This window comes from Pleurodeles waltl, chromosome 3_1 (genome assembly GCF_031143425.1).
Source record: "Pleurodeles waltl isolate 20211129_DDA chromosome 3_1, aPleWal1.hap1.20221129, whole genome shotgun sequence".
Taxonomy (NCBI): domain Eukaryota; kingdom Metazoa; phylum Chordata; class Amphibia; order Caudata; family Salamandridae; genus Pleurodeles; species Pleurodeles waltl.
This window is the reverse complement of record NC_090440.1, coordinates 1,785,909,578-1,785,928,709: the sequence shown is the minus strand read 5'-3', so window position 1 is coordinate 1,785,928,709 and position 19,132 is coordinate 1,785,909,578. Positions and strand designations below refer to the sequence as shown.

At 47.0% G+C, this 19,132-nt stretch overlaps 1 protein-coding gene and 1 long non-coding RNA gene across 5 annotated transcripts in view; one reads left to right on the top strand and one right to left on the bottom strand.

Annotated features, from left to right (window-relative positions):
- Positions 1–13,595, bottom strand: part of PGAP1 (post-GPI attachment to proteins inositol deacylase 1) — a 764,579-nt gene extending 750,984 nt beyond the window's left edge. For all 4 annotated transcript variants that reach the window (XM_069225850.1, XM_069225846.1, XM_069225848.1 and 1 more), the window contains exon 1: positions 13,301–13,595. In XM_069225850.1, coding sequence (XP_069081951.1) covers positions 13,301–13,432 — 132 coding nt within the window. In that variant the 5' untranslated portion in view covers positions 13,433–13,595. The remainder of the gene's footprint in view (positions 1–13,300) is intronic.
- Positions 13,596–13,759: 164 nt separating this feature from the next.
- Positions 13,760–19,132, top strand: part of LOC138283426 (uncharacterized) — a 46,636-nt gene continuing 41,263 nt past the window's right edge. Inside the window, exon 1 of the long non-coding RNA XR_011201253.1 lies at positions 13,760–14,261. This is a non-coding gene — a long non-coding RNA (uncharacterized lncRNA). The remainder of the gene's footprint in view (positions 14,262–19,132) is intronic.

Sequence of the window (19,132 nt, the reverse complement as noted above, 5' to 3'; positions counted from 1 at the left end):
AAATGGGTATGGCTGGAAAAAGGGGGAGATGAGTTAGCGAGCCCAGTGAAGGAATGGATGGTTTTCAAGCAAAAGCTGAGTGGGGCGGGAGAAACAGGGGTGTTTGTGCATGTGTCAGGCAGGAAACTTACTAGCTATCAGTTGTTGCAGGTGTTGAGGATGGCGCTTGGGAGGACGGGGCGGCGTGCAGTGGATTTCGGCACGCATTCGTTCAGGATTGGCGCAGCTACAGCGGCAGCTCATTTAGGTTGGGATTGGGCTAAGATTAAGGCCATAGGTAGATGGAAATCTAGATGTGGCAAGCGTTATGTCAGGCCCCGATGAAGACGTACTTGGGGGGCGGGGGTTTAGATGTTCATGACAATTTTTACAGTGTTTTTTCTTTGCAGGATGCGTGGCCGGGCCGCAGAAAGACAAGATGGTGACATGGCTGGTCGGCCATTCATTTGTTCACTGGCCGGCAAAGTTTGCAGAGAAACAAATTTACGCCAGGTCAATGGGACTGCCCAGCAGACACCACGAAGTTTGTTGGTGGGGAAAGAGTGGCATGAGGTGGGGGAGCCTACTTCCATTTATTACGGGCAACCTGCCGCAATGGGGATGTCCTGACTTATTGCTGATTCATCTGGGGGGAAATGATTTGGTGAAGCAATCAGGGCTCACATTGATACAGTTCATGCAGAAGGACTTGGAACTTTTGAAACAAAAACTATGCGCAACATGTTTGGTGTGGACGGAATTTTTACCCAGACGGGTGTGGAGAGGGGCAATCAATCATGGAGCCATTGAGCGGGCTCGCAAAAAGCTGAACAGAGCTATGAGGGTATTCTGCTGGGCCCAGGGATCAAGGTGCTGAGGCATGAGGACATTAAGGAACAAGACGAGATATTGTTCAGAGCGGATGGGGTGCATTTGTCACAGTTAGGAAATGCGTACTATTTGACAGAGTTGAGGTTGATGTTAGAGAATTTATAGGGAGAGAATCTGTGGATCAGGGAATAATTTAAAAAAAAAAAAAAGGGGAGAAACAACACCGGAGACAGGTGGTGTTCCCGGGGTGGGGCAGCAAAACGCCACGTGGGTTTTGCTGGTTGGCAGGAGATGGGGGGAGGGTGGAGAGCCAGATGCAGGCTTGTCCACCCTTCCAAGGGGAAAAACAAGGCGGTGAAGGATCAGAGTGGGGGGGTATGTTACAAGCAAGGAGGGCATGAGAGGAATAGGGGAGTGCCTAGGGGAGGAGAATTGAAGGGAGCCATTGGAAGAGAGAATGAAGGGCAAGGGAATCTTTTAAAGTTAGGGTTTGGCAAAAGGGAGGTATACAGTTTGAAGTTATTGATGTTTATGTTTAAATCCTGTCCTAAATAAATGACCTTTTACACCAACAATGGGTGTCACTGTATGTGTGTCCCGATGGAGGGGCCCGCGGAGAGAGAGACTCGTTCTAGTCTCTCCGCAGGCACGTTCAGGAGGACAGGAAGTGGCACGGGGGCACCAGATTGGTGGAAGGTAAGTGGGGGTGGGGTTTGTAAGGGGGGTTTATAAGGGGGTGGAAGGGTGGGGTCGGCCTCTTTTTCCGCACCGACCTAGTCAGGAGGGTGGATTTTTGCCCACCCACCCGGCATATAGGAAGGGAGGAAGGAAAGGTGACATTAGTGGGCGTTTTAGTAATGAGGGTTGGGAAGAGTGGGTTTGACGTCATTTAGGGCAGGTGATTTTATAGGGCTTTAGCAGGAGATGGGGGAGGGTGGAGAGCCAGATGCGGGCTTGTCCACCCTTCCAAGGGGAAAAACAAGGAGGTGAAGGATCAGAGTTGGGGGGGGGTATGTTACAAACAAGGAGGGCATGAGAGGAATAGGGGGGTGCCTAGGGGAGGAGAATTGAAGGGAGCCATTGGAAGAGAGAATGAAGGGCAAGGGAATCTTTTAAAGTTAGGGTTTGGCAAAAGGGAGGTATACAGTTTGAAGTTATTGATGTTTATGTTTAAATCCTGTCCTAAATAAATGACCTTATACACCAACAATGGGTGTCACTGTATGTGTGTCCCGATGTAAATCACTTTCCGAGTTTTTAAGGACATGGATTTGAAAATGAAATACTGCTATGGAAATTTCGTGAAAATCAAGAAAGTAAGAGGTGTTGTGAAATAAATGTATTTTTAGGATGGGGAATGTCTAAGGTTAGTTTAGTTTTCCTAATAAAAACGTTGCAGGGCATTTACAACTGACACTATCTATTATATATGAAATCGGAGCTGATGGATTTAATGTCTATTTTAGACCCGAATGAAACCAATTAAAGAAAGCTTTGATTTTGAAAAGTGGAAGCTGGATCCCGCATTAACAGAATACACAGAATCAAGGCTCTGTACTTCTCTTTAGGTGACGGCACATGGCTTGCGTTGTATCCGAGTAGCACATCACATGGATAGAAGAGGAGCCAGCTAATGAATGTCGGGTGATCCATTTGCTTTAATTTACCTAAGCCCTCTGACAGTAGTCTTTTCTTAGTCATGAGGACAATTGTATACCTAATGAAGACGTGCTTTTCCTTTTTCTTAATCTTTTCATTTTCGCACTCTACAAAAAAAACTTGATAACATTAAGATTGCATTTTAGCTTTTGTCCTAACGTTATGGGTTACACTGTTACTTAGCATACTTGTTGTATAATTGTAGGTTGCCTGACTTGGCTGATCCCATCCAATTAAGGGCTGTCAGTGTGAATTACATTCACACCATAAGTGAATTTCACACACTCGCCCCTTCAGTGCCTTTGAGCAGGCTTGCACTAGAGGCTGTTAGCCTCTTCTATTTCTATGTATTGTTCTATATTTTGTATGGGCTTCCTTTTTTTATTCTTTACTGTGTTTTACTTTTACGGTCTGTTAAATCTCATAAAAGCTTCATTCAACAACCCTAGTACATTTCAGAGACAGTGGTCGTTGATTTTCCTATTAAGATCCACCGGTTTAATATCTATTTATGGACGGTTTTGTTTTCTTCTTTAAATGGTCAGTGAGGAAGACAATGTGTCAAGGCAATGTGGCTTTTATGTAACGCAGGTGCACCGAACCAGGGGAATACAGCTATATGAACACATGCAGACAATGTGACGAGCACAGGCTTACATGAACACAGAGCAACACACAAATAAGTATCCCTGTAAAAGGCAACACACAGAGACACTGATGTACACAAACAACACACTGGGGCCATCATATAGGCAAACATTTTCACCTCCAAAGATGCCATGTGGCTCCATGTCATATTTTATGACTACTTGGATGGAAAATAAAGAAGTCCATTCACGGGGAGTGAACTGGCATTGGAGCTCCCGAGAACTCGCCCACATCTGATTGCATATGGGCCCAATACCACCAATCCACTGAGCTGATGCCGCTAGCTTGGGACATGCCAGGGGAGCGACTGGCATCTACCTGCCCACAACACCACAGGATCGACTGAGGCCACAGCCTCCGGAGGCCCCGCAGAGACAGGGTCTGCGGGTGAGCCTGGAGGCGGGGTCATGGCTAACACAGCCTAAATCTACAACTTTGGCGGCCCATTGTACCACTCCAGCCACACTCGCCAAGCTCTACACCATGGGTACTCACAAACATTTCCCTCGAGACCAAAATATTTGGTCTGTGATGTGCCCGAGGGCCACATGATTGCCAGTGGAGTGGCGGTCGAGCAAGGGAGTTGATGGGCGGTAAGGTTGGTGTCAGGGAAGCAAAGCTTATCCATCTAGTGGCTGAACTTAACAATGTTAAAGCAGAAAACCTAGAATTATTCGTAGCTTCCCCACTTTACCAATTTGTGTGACCCTAGACAATCATTTTATTTCAATTTCCCTTCTTTTTCTTCATTATCACGTCAAGAGGACCTCAAAATACATGACTTCAGGATGTATGCTGTACAAAACCTTCTCCTGTGTTTAATAAACTGTAAAGTCGTTTGTGTATAATAAAATCCCAGGCCACCCAAAGTGTGCAAATAACAGTTACTACCTTGCCTCTTTAGTTCACTAGTGGCATTGTTTTTGGGGGTCGGGGGGTTAATGTTTCTAAATTCACTTTGAACTAACCATTCTTAATGCACTGATATAAACAATTGTACTAAGGTGAAAAGGTCCTGTATATAATTAGTTAAATGCAATTTTTGAATTTTGAAGACTGCCATATTTTTACACTTTTGCTGCAGAATGTGTTTAAACATCAAGGTGTTTCTAAAACCAAGTGGTGCAGGACTCACTAGTTATTTCCTTTCTTTTACGCCAATTAACCTTTAAATAAATGTCTTCCTGTTTATTTAACATCTTTTTAATATTAATGCTGTGTCGAGGATACAGCAGCGCAGTGCTTTTGTTGACCAGGGGGCCACATGAAAAGGTCAGATGGGCCGCATGCGGCCCCCGGACCATACTTTGAGTATCATTGCTCTACACAGAGCCTAGCCGCTTCTGACCTTCGTGCACTGCTCCCCCTGGCGGAATGACAATGCACTCAGAACAGGACTGGGCTTCTCCGCCTACAAGCGTCTGGTCTGGGAGCCTGTGCGCCTGGCCTAATGCTCCCTTACATTTACGGGGCCAGAATATCATCGCCTGGATTGCCCGTGCAACCGAGGGCCCTGCCACACACCACTGCTCATCTGCATGTATGAAGTGATGGCAGCAACACACGAGGCGAGTTGTTGTTGGCACCAAATGGGACTTGAACACTGGTCCCTTCTATATTGACAAAAGACTGATACCCCACACACAGCATCGCTTTGAGGCCCTTACTGCCACAAACATTCTCCGCACGCACCTGTGCATCCTGATTAGACATGGTGGTGTCTCAGAGTCCATATTGTGCTCGACATGCTGCCTCCACTTTTGCCTGTAGAATCTGCATCACTAATACTTGGGGGCTTCTACCACATTGCCTCAGTGACCCTGCTGTGGTGTCGCTGTTCTCTGCACTGAACAGGCCGCAACTTTGACCCTCTACCACTTGCTGGCGCAAGGAAAATGTGTGTCCGGTGCCGGGGCCGAACTACCTAGAAAGCGGCCACCGCATAGGCACAATGGGCCATGGGAACCCCAAACAGAGGCAGCTGTCCTTTGAGGCAGCATGAACACTGCAACGCCAGAATTCCCCCGGGGCAGAGGAAACTGCACCCTGCCTCTAATGACCCTGGACTTGCTCTTGAGAGTACAGCCGCCATCATGGCTGAGTTGCAAGCTGGCTTTAAAGCCACAGACACACAATTCGACACCTTAACCACACGTCTAGACCACATGAATGAGCACACTGATCGTCATGCCACCAGATTGGACGGTGCAGAATGCAGGATATAAGAGATGGACAATGGAAAAGTCGATGTCCTGAAGTGCCTTGAGAAAGTGGAACGGCTATTGAAAGCCACTGTAAATAAAAATGAAGATGTGGAAGCACGATTCCACCACAAAAACCTGTGCATTGCTGGCATAGCGGAGACCACAAACACAGGACGCATGGACATCCTTGTGGGCCCACAGATTGCTTGGCCCACATCCCATACCGGAGGCGTCCTCCATGCCCAATTACTGCTCGGCTTCTCAAGTACCGGGATCGTGAGACAGCACTGCGACTGGCTCACAAAAAATTAACACTTCAATATCAAGGCGCAACCTTATCCCCTTTTCCAGATTTCAAACAGACAGTCCAAGAGGCCTAATGCAAATTCTCTGATGTAAAGAATACCCTTTAGAAGCACTGCCTCGGATACGGTATGCTGAATCCAAATAGAAGGGCGATACTATGTATTCAACATCCCTGAAGATGCTGCTCAATTCTGCAAGCAACACAAACTCAATGCAGCCTCCCCAAGATGTTCATCCTTCTCTGGGTCTCCTACTGCCTCTGTAGCGGGCTCACAGTGCAGCCCACAGCCCTGACCTCTCCTCCCGCTGCAAGTACCGATCCTTTTGATCAATTGTATTGTGTCTGTCCCAATGACCCCACCTCCATGAATAATATGATATAGGCATAGCTTATTATTGACCTGCCTGTTGGACAACCCACATTTTATATTTACCTACTGTATAAACAGGCATTGCCGCCCCTGAGCTTTGTTACCCCCTGAGGTGTACACCACCCTGATTGTTTCTCTGATTGTTTTTGGGATTGTTTGGATTTGCCAGTGGTTGTTAGTACTGGTGTGGGTGGGGGGGGGGCTCTATTGTCTGGTCCTTTTTTAATGTAAATACTTCACTACTACTTTGCTGCACAACATTCCTTCCACACGTGGTAACATCCTCACCAGATATGTACTATCGACTAAATGGCACTGCGCACTAATGGGGATCAGACACTGACACTCTCCTGTAGGACGGAGAACATCAGGATAGTCAATAAGCCAAGGAAAGGGAAGCAGGTGCTATCTTACTTTAAACAACATGGTAGCAAATTGGCATTTTTGCAAGAGACCCATTTGACACCCTGCACTGTTTGCACATATGCCATACAATAGGGCAATAACCGTTATTTCTCCCATTATAGTTTGTATTCACAGGGTGTTGTATATTGATAAAATAAGAGTGTTCCATTTGTAAGTCATGGGAGTGTCTTGGACCTGGAAGAGAGGTATCTACTGGTGGCAGGAGTATTGGCTGGCAAGACCGTCCTAATGGTCAATGTGTATACACCCAACGTGGAGTCTCCGGAGTACCTGTGAGGAGCATGACTGCACAGGTAGTAGCAAAAGCCCTCTAGGGATCTTTTCTAGGGTTGGATTTCCAAGGACTGTAATTTCTGACCAGAGAACTCATTTCATCTACTTATATGAGAGAGATGTGGGAGCAAACTGATGTATTATGCCACTTCTCCTCAGCATACCATCCACAAACCAATGGTTTGGTGGAGGGGTTTAACAAAACAATGAACAGAATGATGGAAACTCTGTCAGAAAACCTCAGGAGGAGGTAGGATCTTCTCCTGACAAGTCTCTTGTTTGCCTACTGAGCAATTCTACAGAAGGGAGCATGGTTAAGTCCATACGAACTTTTGTGTGGACACCCGTGCAGGGGTCCACTCGCCTTAGTCAGAGAGAGGTGGGAAGGAACCTCAGAGTCTCCACAGAAGGAGGTGGTGGACTATGTGAGTGGTCTCAGGAAGTTGATGGAACAATATGAGACAGACAAAGGAAAAATTTCAAGCTAGTCAAGCACTGATGAAGGAACGGTACAACACAATACATGAGACAGGCAAAGGAAAACCTTCAGGCTAGCAAAGCACTGATGAAGGATTGGTACAACTAGATAGCTACACTGAATGGGCATCAAAAAGGTCAGGAGGTGTTGGTACTAAGGCCCATTTGTCCAGGGGATTTGGGGGACAAATATTGTGGCCCATATAATTTAATTCGGAAGGTGTCCAAAGTAAACTACTTAGTGGACACAGGTGCCACAAGCAGTGGTGGCTGATTCCTGTTTAAAGTGGTGGGACGATCGAGAATGCCCTTAGGCCCAACCCCAAAACTCTCAATTGTGTTCCGTTATAAAGAGTGTTTATAACAGGCCACAATTAAGAGCTCTGGAGTTAAGGTTGAAGGCAGTGTGAGTTTCTCACACTTCCTAGCAGTTTGAGAAACAAAACAAAACAGTACACAATAAAAAAAAAAACAAATAACATAGTTCTTACTCCAGTCCTCTGTCCCGTAGTCCAGAACAAGTGGTCTCTGAGCCAACTCCTTCTACTAATCCTGATACTGCACTCATGCTGCTCAGGCAGCATGAGAGAAGCAGCAGGATTGGCTGGAGCTTGCTGGTTTGACACTCCTTCAGGACCTAGAGGCCTGTGCCTGCCTTACCCAGCTGTCTAAGACAGCTTGGGTGCAGAGGTTTAAATTGCACATGCCAGGCAGGCTGTCGCTAGACAGCTAGCCAAAGTGACATGCGCACTTTAAACTGGAGTGACCACCACTCCTGCTCCCCTGCTGCCAGGGCATCAGCAGTGATGACACCCACCCCAAAACTTGCCTCACGTTGGCTGTCTGCAATGAAAAATAAAAAAGTAATAAAATTATTTTATTACCATTTTATTTTTCATTTTGCGGCGTTGGCAGCATGGTGGGTGACGCTCCTCAGCCCTAAAGGAGGCATTGCTGCTGGTCACAAGGGATCACAGGAGGGTGTTCCATGTGAACGGGCTAGAACTGGCTCTGACCAGTAGATATTGGCAGATAGCTTTGGCTTTTTTTTTGCCAGAGGGTTGATGCCCTATGGCTGACAAATGTGCCTGCCACTATTCAGTGTCTAGTGAACCACATTCCTGCAAGGTTGGAAGAGTTCTGTGTGGCATACCTGGACGATATTGCGGTGTTCAGCAGTTCATTGGAGGACCACCTGAAGCACCTTGGAAAGGATGCAGGAGGCAAAACTGACCAAGGCAACTAATTGTCATGTGGGGCTGATCTTTGTAGTCCACCAAAATTCAGTTTGTGGTGGAGTAGGGAGTGCCTACTACCTAGACTTATTTGAGAGCCTTTTTAAGACTCACCAGGTATTACAGGAATTTTGTGGCAAACTATGGAAGTATAGTTAGTTGCCTGATTGACTGCTCAGACCTTTAAGAAGCAGCCCAAAAAATTGATATGGACTGCAGAGTGTCAGAAAGCATCTAAAGATTGGAAGAAGGCACTAAGCACTGCATCTGTGCCTTTCATTGTACAGACGCTGCCTCTGGCAAAGGAGTTGGAGGGGTGTTATATAAACTGGATGACAAAGGTAGAGGGCATTGGGTACCATTTATTAGTAGGAAATGACAACCCAATGAACAGAACTAGGCGGCTACTGAGCAGGAGTGCTTTGCGCTAGTGTGGGCCTTGCATAATTTATGCCCATGTTTCTTTGGCACTAAGTTTGTGGTGCAAACAGAGCATAAGCCACTGAAATGGTTGCTGGGTAAGAAGGGAGAGAATCCCAAATTGTCGAAATGGTCTAATTCTTTGCAAGGGTTAGGCTTTGTAGTGGAGCACAGAGGCAGATTGAGCAACAGAATGCTGATGGACTTTCCAGTGGGTTTTACCACTCTGACCATCCAACCTCTCCAGGTTAGGAGTTGGTTTGGGGGTTCTGATTTGGGGGGGGGGTATCTGTTGGGATAGAAAAGTTATCTGCATGGTTATGAGCACGTATCCTTGCCCAGAGTGCCCATCTGTACTGATGTCTGGATCCCGAATGCTGATTTTTGTTGTGATAGGCAGACACGGATCGTGCGTGTGTGCCAGGATATAGGCCTAACTCACAGATTTTGGTCTTGTTGGACCGGGAGGAGCACCCAAACTGCTACCCTCATTGTGGTGGAAGGCTACTACCTTCACCAAGAGTTAAGCAGCACTAGAGCAGTGTTGGCAGCATACAGAGTAGAGATCAGTAGGGGGGCCTGGTCCTTCTTGAACTGTGTCACTGGATTGAGGCCTGCAGGCTTATTCACCTTTTAAAAGTTCTGCTGCTGTGTGCTTAACTCACCCATGGTCTACGTCAGTTATATGTAGAGTGGTGTGCAGTGCAGCAATAGTGATTCTGTTCGGGATGTATGTGTGCCTGGGAAGGGTACAGCAAAGGGATAGAGCACTGCTGTGCAGTGCATGCATGGTGAGTGCATGTACTGGGTATATGTAGAACCAGAGAGGAATAAATTACATGAGAGATGTAGTGTTGTGCAGTGTGCGCGCAGAGAAATCATGTTCTGGGTGTATGTGTGCTTATGAAAAATACAGTACCTGAAAGGTGATGTGTTGTTCAGTGCACACATGCAGCAGGTGTGTTTGTATGTAGCACATAAAGGCACAATACAGGAACGATACAGTACGGAGCACTGCACAGAGAGTGATTGTGTGTACTGAATGTACGTGTACCTAGGGTGGCACAATACATGGACGTAACAGTACCGGGCAGCATGTATGCTGTGTACATATACTGAGTGCGAGGGTACTTGTAATAGCACATTATATTGAGGACCACTGGGTTTCCATTTGGGAAGCCCAAGCCTGCCAGCTGAAGACATGAGGAGTAGAGGAATCACCCCAGACAGATTTGTGTATTGCTGCATTCCTGTGAGCTGCGCAAAATTCACTGGAGAATGTAGAAAGAGACCCCCTTTGTACACTTCAAATGGTGCTCTTTGATTCAGTGAGAGAGCACAAGAAGGGGCCTCGACACAATTTAGGAAGGAGATGGGTTGGGGCGGCTCCTTCATAAGAGCAGAGGAGGTTGCCCCCCGCCAGCAGTGGCAGCTGCAAACCTTTTCCCAAAAAACTTTCATAAATACAGTTGCTGGGCTGGAGAGAGCCTGCACAGGCTCCCAGTCTGCATGGGAGTGCCTTGGCTGGGCACTCCCAGCCAATCCTGACGCTGCCCAAGGAAGCGTCAGGATTGGTGCAGGGCAGGCTGGGAGCCTGTGCCTGCCTGCCTGCAGAGAAACGGGAGCGGGCAGAGGAGCAGCGCGGAGCAGAGGTATGTGTTTGTTTTTAATTGAATTTAATACTTCTGTCCCCCCGCCCCTTCTAATTAGCGCTGTGGGACTATTAGCTTCAGAGTGTATCCTACCGGGATAGACAGCCTTTCATGAGAAACAAGAGAGAAGAAAAGTCTGCACTTCAAATGAAGCAGTACCTCAACATAAAACTTCAAAGACCCAGACATTTAATTTGAATTGGTGTCTGGACTAGAAGAAGGGGAGGTAGAGACTCCAAACATTTGACATCTGACAAGCAGACAGGCTGTGTGAGGAAAGGAAGCTCTGCGAGACTTCTGCTTGTGACCAGGGCTGAGGGCCAAGGCCTGCTAGTCTCCCTGCTGGGTGAGGGGACATCACCCAGGGAAACCAAGACCACCTGCTCTAGAGCCCGGCACACCAGCACCTGCCTGCGTGCCAAGACCAGTGTGCCCTGTGAAGAAGAGACAAGTGTTGGAGAGATAGAAAGGTCCAGTGGGGAGCCCTGCCAAGAGTGGACAAGAGTGGACTCCTGTTGCAAGGTCTGAGGAGACGCCTGCTGCACCGAACAGGTCATTGACCTGTGTGCAGACTCAAATCTGTGATCCCCACATTTCAGGAGAGAGCTGCCGTCAAGACAGCTGTGAGCAAAGTGGCTTGGGGGGACTCTGAAGCCCCTACTGCATCATTACGGCGACCCCGTATGCCAGGAGGGACCTCCATGGAAATGTTAAATGCCAACAAGTGTCAAGACCGTTGCTGGACCTAGCAGTAACCTCATATGCCAGGAGGGGCTGCCATGATGGGGAAGTGCTTCGTGTGCAAGTACTGCGAAACCCCGTGTGCCAGGAGGGGCAGCCAGTACTAATTAACATTTGGAGTCAGGGTTGCCGCCTGTGAACTGAAGTTCGACCCCTGTGTCAAAATCAAGCATCAAGGAATTGCCCCCGAGCTGCCCTGTGGATGGAGGGGGACACCATGAGTGCATCAACCTCAGTGGAACCAGATCAGAAGCACCAGGATCAACCCTCCTCCCCTGAAGGGGAGCACAGAACTCACCTGTAAGTAGGAAGCAGCATAGCAACTCTGATCGCTGCTGGAGGTGGCTGTTCAAGCTCAGAGAGACCCTGCACCTCACAGGTGCTGCCGCACTATGTTGCAAGGGTGTGTGCATTTGCTGGAGGCAGCATAAAGTGTGCCTCTGCAGGAAGAAAGAAAAACAGTACAATATCATAGTAGATGTGATGTTCTCTCCCTTTATTACAACTGCGGTTGCTGCACTACACTGCATGAATTCTTTGTAAATTTGCCACCTGGTTTTTGTTCGCCTTGGTGGCAACGTGGGATACATAAAATGTGGCCCCTATGAGGCAAATAAAATAAGCCAATACAGCTTTAATATTTCATTTATACTTGTCAATTTCTTTTGGAACACTTGTTATAATATTAATGGATATGTACTTGCAGTCCCTGGATGTGTGTTCGCCCCTTCTCACTTTGCCTTTCCTGACTCGGTCTCCTTGTTGCCATGCCCCCGGACCTCGATCTTTCATCCTGCATTCGCAGGCTCCCTAGTTGAGGTTCCTTGAGATATTTTTTTCCAATTCCAGCACTGACAAGCATTAAACTAACCCGTGGCTCAAATGTGAGATAGGACTCTTTTCACACTGAGAAAGAGAAGGGAAGGGGTGTTGTGTGAGCTGATTGGTGACAGTCGACGTGCACTAGTCAGCCAGCTCAGGGAAAGAACAGGAATAGGATGAAGAGACCAGGGAAGAGGAATCTAGAATTTCATTTGTGTGCCTGGGTGCATGTATTTATGCCTTCTGTGTAAAATAGTAAAAGTCTCTACCAAAACCCAATCCGTGACTAGAATAGAAAATATTCATTATTTAACGAGTCTCCTTTCCAAACTGGGAGGAAGGGCATGTGTTCTGCAACAGAGAGACGACCAACTTGGTGTGCCTTGCCAGGCTGCTACGACTGGGAACCTTTGTTAGGTAGCAACAATTTCAATCCAGTTATATAGCAGCCATGGCTGCTGAGATGCCTGGTCCTCCTTCAGAGCGCAATAAAATGATAACCACTCAACACAGTAATAGTTACTGTTGTCATTTACAGGAACTGCTCAACAATTGCAAAATTGGGGTAGCGAGCACAACATAAAACAGTTCTTTCCAGTTACCGAAAACCACTCTACTACTGTGATTAACTGCAGTCAACATTATGCTCCAACCAATACAACGCACGCAGCCTTGCTAAATGGCCTTGAGCTATACACAGCTGGTAAAGTAATCCAAACACAAACACGAACCGACGGGTTACTACTTGGAATGCGCGTTACACACAATTCATTATCGCTCAAGAACGAAGAATCGCCGACCGCAAAGCCACAATCAGCAAACTAACACGATTCAAAATGACTGCATGACAACAAACAGTACATTGGATGTAAAGTGTCAAAAAAGACACATGCAAAGTGTTTTAGTATTCAGCTAACTTTTAAGACCACTATCGTTCCGGAGATTATAATAAAATATCATCAGAACAAAAACAACTGAAGTCAAAAAGATGAGACTACACAATACATCCTTAGACCTACAGTGTAATCTTGAAAGAGTATCAACACATTTTCTAAGCTTTTAAACTAATAAAATACTTTATCGTAATAAAGCGTGCGAAGGAAAAACAAAACCCCTGCAATGTTAATATCTGTTATACTGAACATAAAATCAAAAACATCACATCGGGTCCAAAAACGAAATGTTCAAGGGCACGAAGGGAAGTATAGTATGGCACTGTGCAACCAAAGATGAACGGCACTAAATGAATGACTTACCAGGTACTCGGGGTACTCAAACATGTAGGTCATGCTACACTTGTTCCCTTCATACATGAAAAACATATCTCGCACTCCTATGGCCACCAGGCACACAAGGATGCCGTAAAACACTGCGCCGGAAATCTTCATTGTTCGGCCGATTGTGTTTTTTACGATTAAATGTTTTGAGTAAAAATGAGAGAGTAATAAGCGTGCCCCTTTTCTGGGGCAGAGCTGCACAGCAGCTAACCACCCAGCGGTCTCTTCGGGAGTCTGCCACAAACAGCATTCCACTCTATTTCAAGCTTAAAAACACTTCCTGGTAACTTTGTGTTATCCCGCGCCTCATTGGTCACATTTCCTATTACTGGCTTGTCCTTTTAAACGGCGTCCTTCCACTGGACAGCGTGGTCTAACCCTACCTGTGTTATTATCTGACAATTACAAGGTGGCGCATTGAGAGGTGAAGTGGCGGGGAACTATATTCTCCGGAATCCGGCGATCACAAGCAAGACAGATAAATGCGGAATAGCATTTCATTCTCACTAAGATTAATTGTAGGAATTTGACTGCTAAAATCTACTATGCTTTTAGTTCTATGCGTATTTTAATGAAAATAGACACTTATTGTGCAACGATAATAAGGAGGCAGGGCTTACTTTGTGCTTAGTATGGCACAACAAGTACTAAACCGGTCACTCACTGATTTACTACAGTTTTTTTTTTAATTGATCGGCATGCTTTTCTGGGCTCAGCATTCCCCTCTGAAATGGGAAAATCGGAGAAGTAGGGCCGGTCATATCTAATGTCCCCGATGATAAACACGCAATGAAAACACACACCAAGTTGACGTTTGGGAACAATTGTGAAGAGAGGGTGCATGTGGCATTCTCGTGATTGGTAAAGATAAATAGATGGTTCCTGAGATGAAAAAACGCTGGAGAGGATTTTTGAGGTCTGAGTCTACATGGAATTTGAGGTAAGAGTCGGTGTGAGATTTTCGGGATGGGGACTGTAAGAAATTGGGGTATTTGTTCAGGGGGGTTGGTACTCACCTCATGTAAGAAGCACACTCCTTGTAAAGGTGAACCCTCAAGTCATTGAATTAACCAGACCTCAACCCCCTGGTAGGTATGGCACAGAGGATGTGGTTTTAGGACCAAAGCTGTCTACTCTGGGGAACCACGTTTCCAGTCTCTACATCGGCTCAACATTTTATGACTCTGGCAAATCACTTAATCTCCCTCTGCCTAAGAAATGAGTGTGATCTTTGGTAATGTAACTTGAGCTCCTGTAAGGCGCTCCATACTTTCATGCTGAGTATGCGCTATAAAAAACTGCAAAAAAAAAAAGATCAGACAGGCTTAACTTAAAGGAAATGTGTACAGTACTTATGCAGTACTAAAACAGTAATAAAGTCGAAATGTAAAAAAATGACAAAAAATCCAAAAAGGGGAACTGGAGATAGATTCCTTAAAGGTTTTAAGTAGAAATAGCGCCAAGAAGCACCAAATGGCAATGATAGTCAATGGTCGTTGTAGAACAGAACCTAGGCTCAATTTACCTCTGACCACCAATCAGGTTCGGCCTGGTCAAAGATTTTACCTTCTGGCTTTAGTTCTTTATCTCTTTATTTCCCAATCTATCACAGGTGTACACTTCTAAAGCCCCCCAGGACGTCAGGGAGGCACTTAAAGGCTCAAAGGGTAGCAGGCAGACGCCAACAAGAGAGTCTAGTCCAGGTCTAGTTGCCATTGTTCAGTTGGGCAGTAGGAGGAAAAGGCTTTTTGTATCATGGCCCTTCAGCTTTGACAGGAGGTCACTTGTAGTCCACTTGTTTGTCAGGGGTACAGGAATGAGAGCTTGTCCAGTCTTATAGCCCCATCTCAGGTCTCCAACAGGAGGTTCAGTCCTCTTCTGACCTTCCACAGGTCCAGGTGTGTTCTGAAGTGGCTGCCTGGAGGTGCCACATTGATGCCTGGCACAAGCCGGTGGGTTAGAATGACCCTTGAGGACAGCCTAATCAATGGATAAAGGTTCCCGGGGTTTACCTTACTTACTTTGGGTATTTTCTAGATTGATAAAATTTTCAACCACACAAAACGTGGGATGTGGGTATGTTTGGGCAGTCTCTGTACCCCCAGCAACTCAGAGACAGAAGTCTGGTAAAATCAAAGCTGAGCTTTCAACAATCAGATTGTGGATACACACAAAGTGATTTGGCATTCTGTTTTCCTCATTTGAAGTATGTCCCCAATCTTCTATGTAAACCCAGCTGACTTGTCAAACAGGCTGTAACACTGTGATGTCAACAAGGATGCTCACAGCCCCACCATATGGTCACTCTAATCCAGTTCTGGGCAGCTCTCCCTCCCACTGGGGTTGGTGCCTGGCTGACCAGAAGGACACAATGGGAGACAGGCCCAGGTGTGACCTCCATCTGCCTGTGACGAGGGAGGCCTCTTTAAAGTGCACCATGGGTCTGGGCACAGGACCCAGGCAGCCCTGTCCAGGGGAAGACAGCCCTTCTCCAACTCAAGACCCATTGTCCCTGTCTTCTGGCAGTTCACACCTCACCCGAGAAGAGCCATTACGTTTCTAGCTGTCAACTGAATACTTACAAGAGAACCTCCAGAGGCTTTAGGAAGGCAAAAGGTAATTTTCCTCAAGCTCATTTTCTGTACAAAATTTGACTTTATAGTTAGATTGGATTTTGTTCAAGTATTATAAAGGATCCTTGAAAAATGTTTCTAGGTGTTTCCTAGGTGGCAAAACATTTATTAATATTACCCCAATGCTTTCCTATGAACAGCCAACTCTGCTACTACAAAAATAGCTTTGAGGTGCTGGTCACTGTAAGGACATGTTTAACATTAACCTTTACATGTCCTACTTTCATATATCATGCACCCTCCCTTAATGGGCAGTGAGGCTTACTTTGGGGTGACTTCTAAATATTTAGAAGGAGGGGTTAGGACTGTTAAAAGGGATTATTTTGACAGGTTGAATATGCATTTTAAACCGGGACTGCCAGGCTACTGGTGGCAGGCCTGCAGACACTTTTGCATGTTTACTGCAGTGGGTGGCACAATGAGTGCTAAAGCCCACTGCTGACATTTAATTTGCAGGCCCTGGTTATCCTGTGGGTACCATATATTAGTTAGGTAAGTTAAATATGCCAGTCAAGCATGCCAATTTCATCATTTTGAAAAGAGGAGCAGATGCACTTTACCAACATGGTTGTGGCACTGCAGGGGCCCCCCTGCAGCCCTCATCACTGCTTTTCTGCCAGCCTTTTCATGGCAGGGACCCCACCATGAAAAGGCTGGCCGAAGGGGAAGTTGTGATCAGCACGGCGGTGCTGCACTCAGCACCGTTGTGGCTGCTTCGACCGCTGCCACCCCATCAGCATCTGTGATGCCCGTGATGGCGGTGGTCCCCAGGCAGTCCGACCACCAGGGTTGTAATCTGGTGGTCGGACCACCAGGAGTGTGATAGCCTGACTGCCACCATGAGTTTGGCAGTCGCAAAACCTCCAAACTCATAATTAGGCCCTACATTTCTAATGAAAATAAATACAGGAGCACAGGAAAAGCAAATGGCTGTCCTATACCCCAAGCCAATTCCACTGAAATTAAATCACATTCTATATTTCAATCTCAATCACACGTCACAACCATGCACTATACAGACCCACAAGCATCCTTGCACAATTCTTGATGCACACAAACATGTACCATAAACAAACACAAGTTCAAATCACATACCACAAATCTTCCTCCTTCAACTGATACAACACTAAATATAGTATGCAATCTTCAAATCTCTTGGCATCCTACTCACTCTCCCACCCCTGCCAGCACCTGCGTTTGAAACCAATGCAGTACTAGTTTCACCATTTGTTTCCAATCAAGATCAAAGTGAACCCTAGCACTTCCAGCCATGCCACTCTCTGCACCAGCAAAAACAGCACATTCCTCTTTCCATTGCAATATGCATCACCATTGTAGGACGCTGGCTCACTATATAGTGCACTTAAATGAAGTACACTGTGCAGAGAGTCCAGTGGATCCCCAATTGGTATTTGAGAGGTAAAACTAGATAGGACTAATCCTCTATTTTGTGGTAGTGTTGGTGAGCAGTTAGGCTTATCAGAGGCTAGTTGTAAAGAAATGGCTCCCTGTTGCAGTTACCCCCCACTTTTTGCCTGATACTGATGCTGACTTGACTGAGAAGAGTGCTGGGACCCTGCTAACCAGGCCCCAGCACCAGTGTTCCTTCACCTAAAATGTACCATTGTATCCACAACTGGCACACCCTGGCATTCAGATAAGTCCCTTGTAACTGGTACTTCTAGTACCCAGGGCCCTGATGCCAAGGAAGGTCTCTAAGGGCTGCAGCATGTCTTATGCCACCCTAGAGACCCCTCACTCAGCACAGACACACTGCTTACAAGCCTGTGTGTGCTAGTGAGAACAAAATGAGTAAGTCGACATGGCACTCCCCTCAGGGTGCCATGCCAGCCTCTCACTGCCTATGCAGTATAGGTAAGACACCCCTCTAGCAGGCCTTACAGCCCTAAGGCAGGGTGCACTATACCCTAGGTGAGGGTACCAGTGCATGAGCATGGTACCCCTACAGTGTCTAAACAAAACCTTAGACATTGTAAGTGCAGGGTAGCCATAAGAGTATATGGTCTGGGAGTCTGTCAAACACGAACTCCACAGCACCATAATGGCTACACTGAAAACTGGGAAGTTTGATATCAAACTTCTCAGCACAATAAATGCACACTGATGCCAGTGTACATTTTATTGTAAAATACACCACAGAGGGCACCTTAGAGGTGCCCCCTGAAACTTAACCGACTATCTGTGTAGGCTGACTAGTTTTAGCAGCCTGCCACAAACCGAGACATGTTGCTGGCCCCATGGGGAGAGTGCCTTTGTCACTCTGAGGCCAGTAACAAAGCCTGCACTGGGTGGAGATGCTAACACCTCTCCCAGGCAGGAATTGTCACACCTGGCGGTGAGCCTCAAAGGCTCACCTCCTTTGTGCCAACCCAGCAGGACACTCCAGCTAGTGGAGTTGCCCGCCCCCTCCGGCCGGGCCCCACTTTTGGCGGCAAGGCCGGAGAGAATAATGAGAAAAACAAGGAGGAGTCGCTGGCCAGTCAGGACAGCCCCTAAGGTGTCCTGAGCTGAAGTGACTCTAACTTTTAGAAATCCTCCATCTTGCAGATGGAGGATTCCCCCAATAGGGTTAGGATTGTGACCCCCTCCCCTTGGGAGGAGGCACAAAGAGGGTGTACCCACCCTCAGGGCTAGTAGCCATTGGCTACTAACCCCCCAGACCTAAACACGCCCTTAAATTTAGTATTTAAGGGCTACCCTGAACCCTAGAAAATTAGATTCCTGCAACTACAAGAAGAAGGACTGCCTAGCTGAAAACCCCTGCAGCGGAAGACCAGAAGACGACAACTGCCTTGGCTCCAGAAACTCACCGGCCTGTCTCCTGCCTTCCAAAGATCCTGCTCCAGCGACGCCTTCCAAAGGGACCAGCGACCTCGACATCCTCTGAGGACTGCCCCTGCTTCGAAAAGACAAGAAACTCCCGAGGACAGCGGACCTGCTCCAAGAAAAGCTGCAACTTTGTTTCCAGCAGCTCCAAAGAACCCTGCAAGCTCCCCGCAAGAAGCGTGAGACTTGCAACACTGCACCCGGCGACCCCGACTCGGCTGGTGGAGATCCGACACCTCAGGAGGGACCCCAGGACTACTCTGATACTGTGAGTACCAAAACCTGTCCCCCCTGAGCCCCCACAGCGCCGCCTGCAGAGGGAATCCCGAGG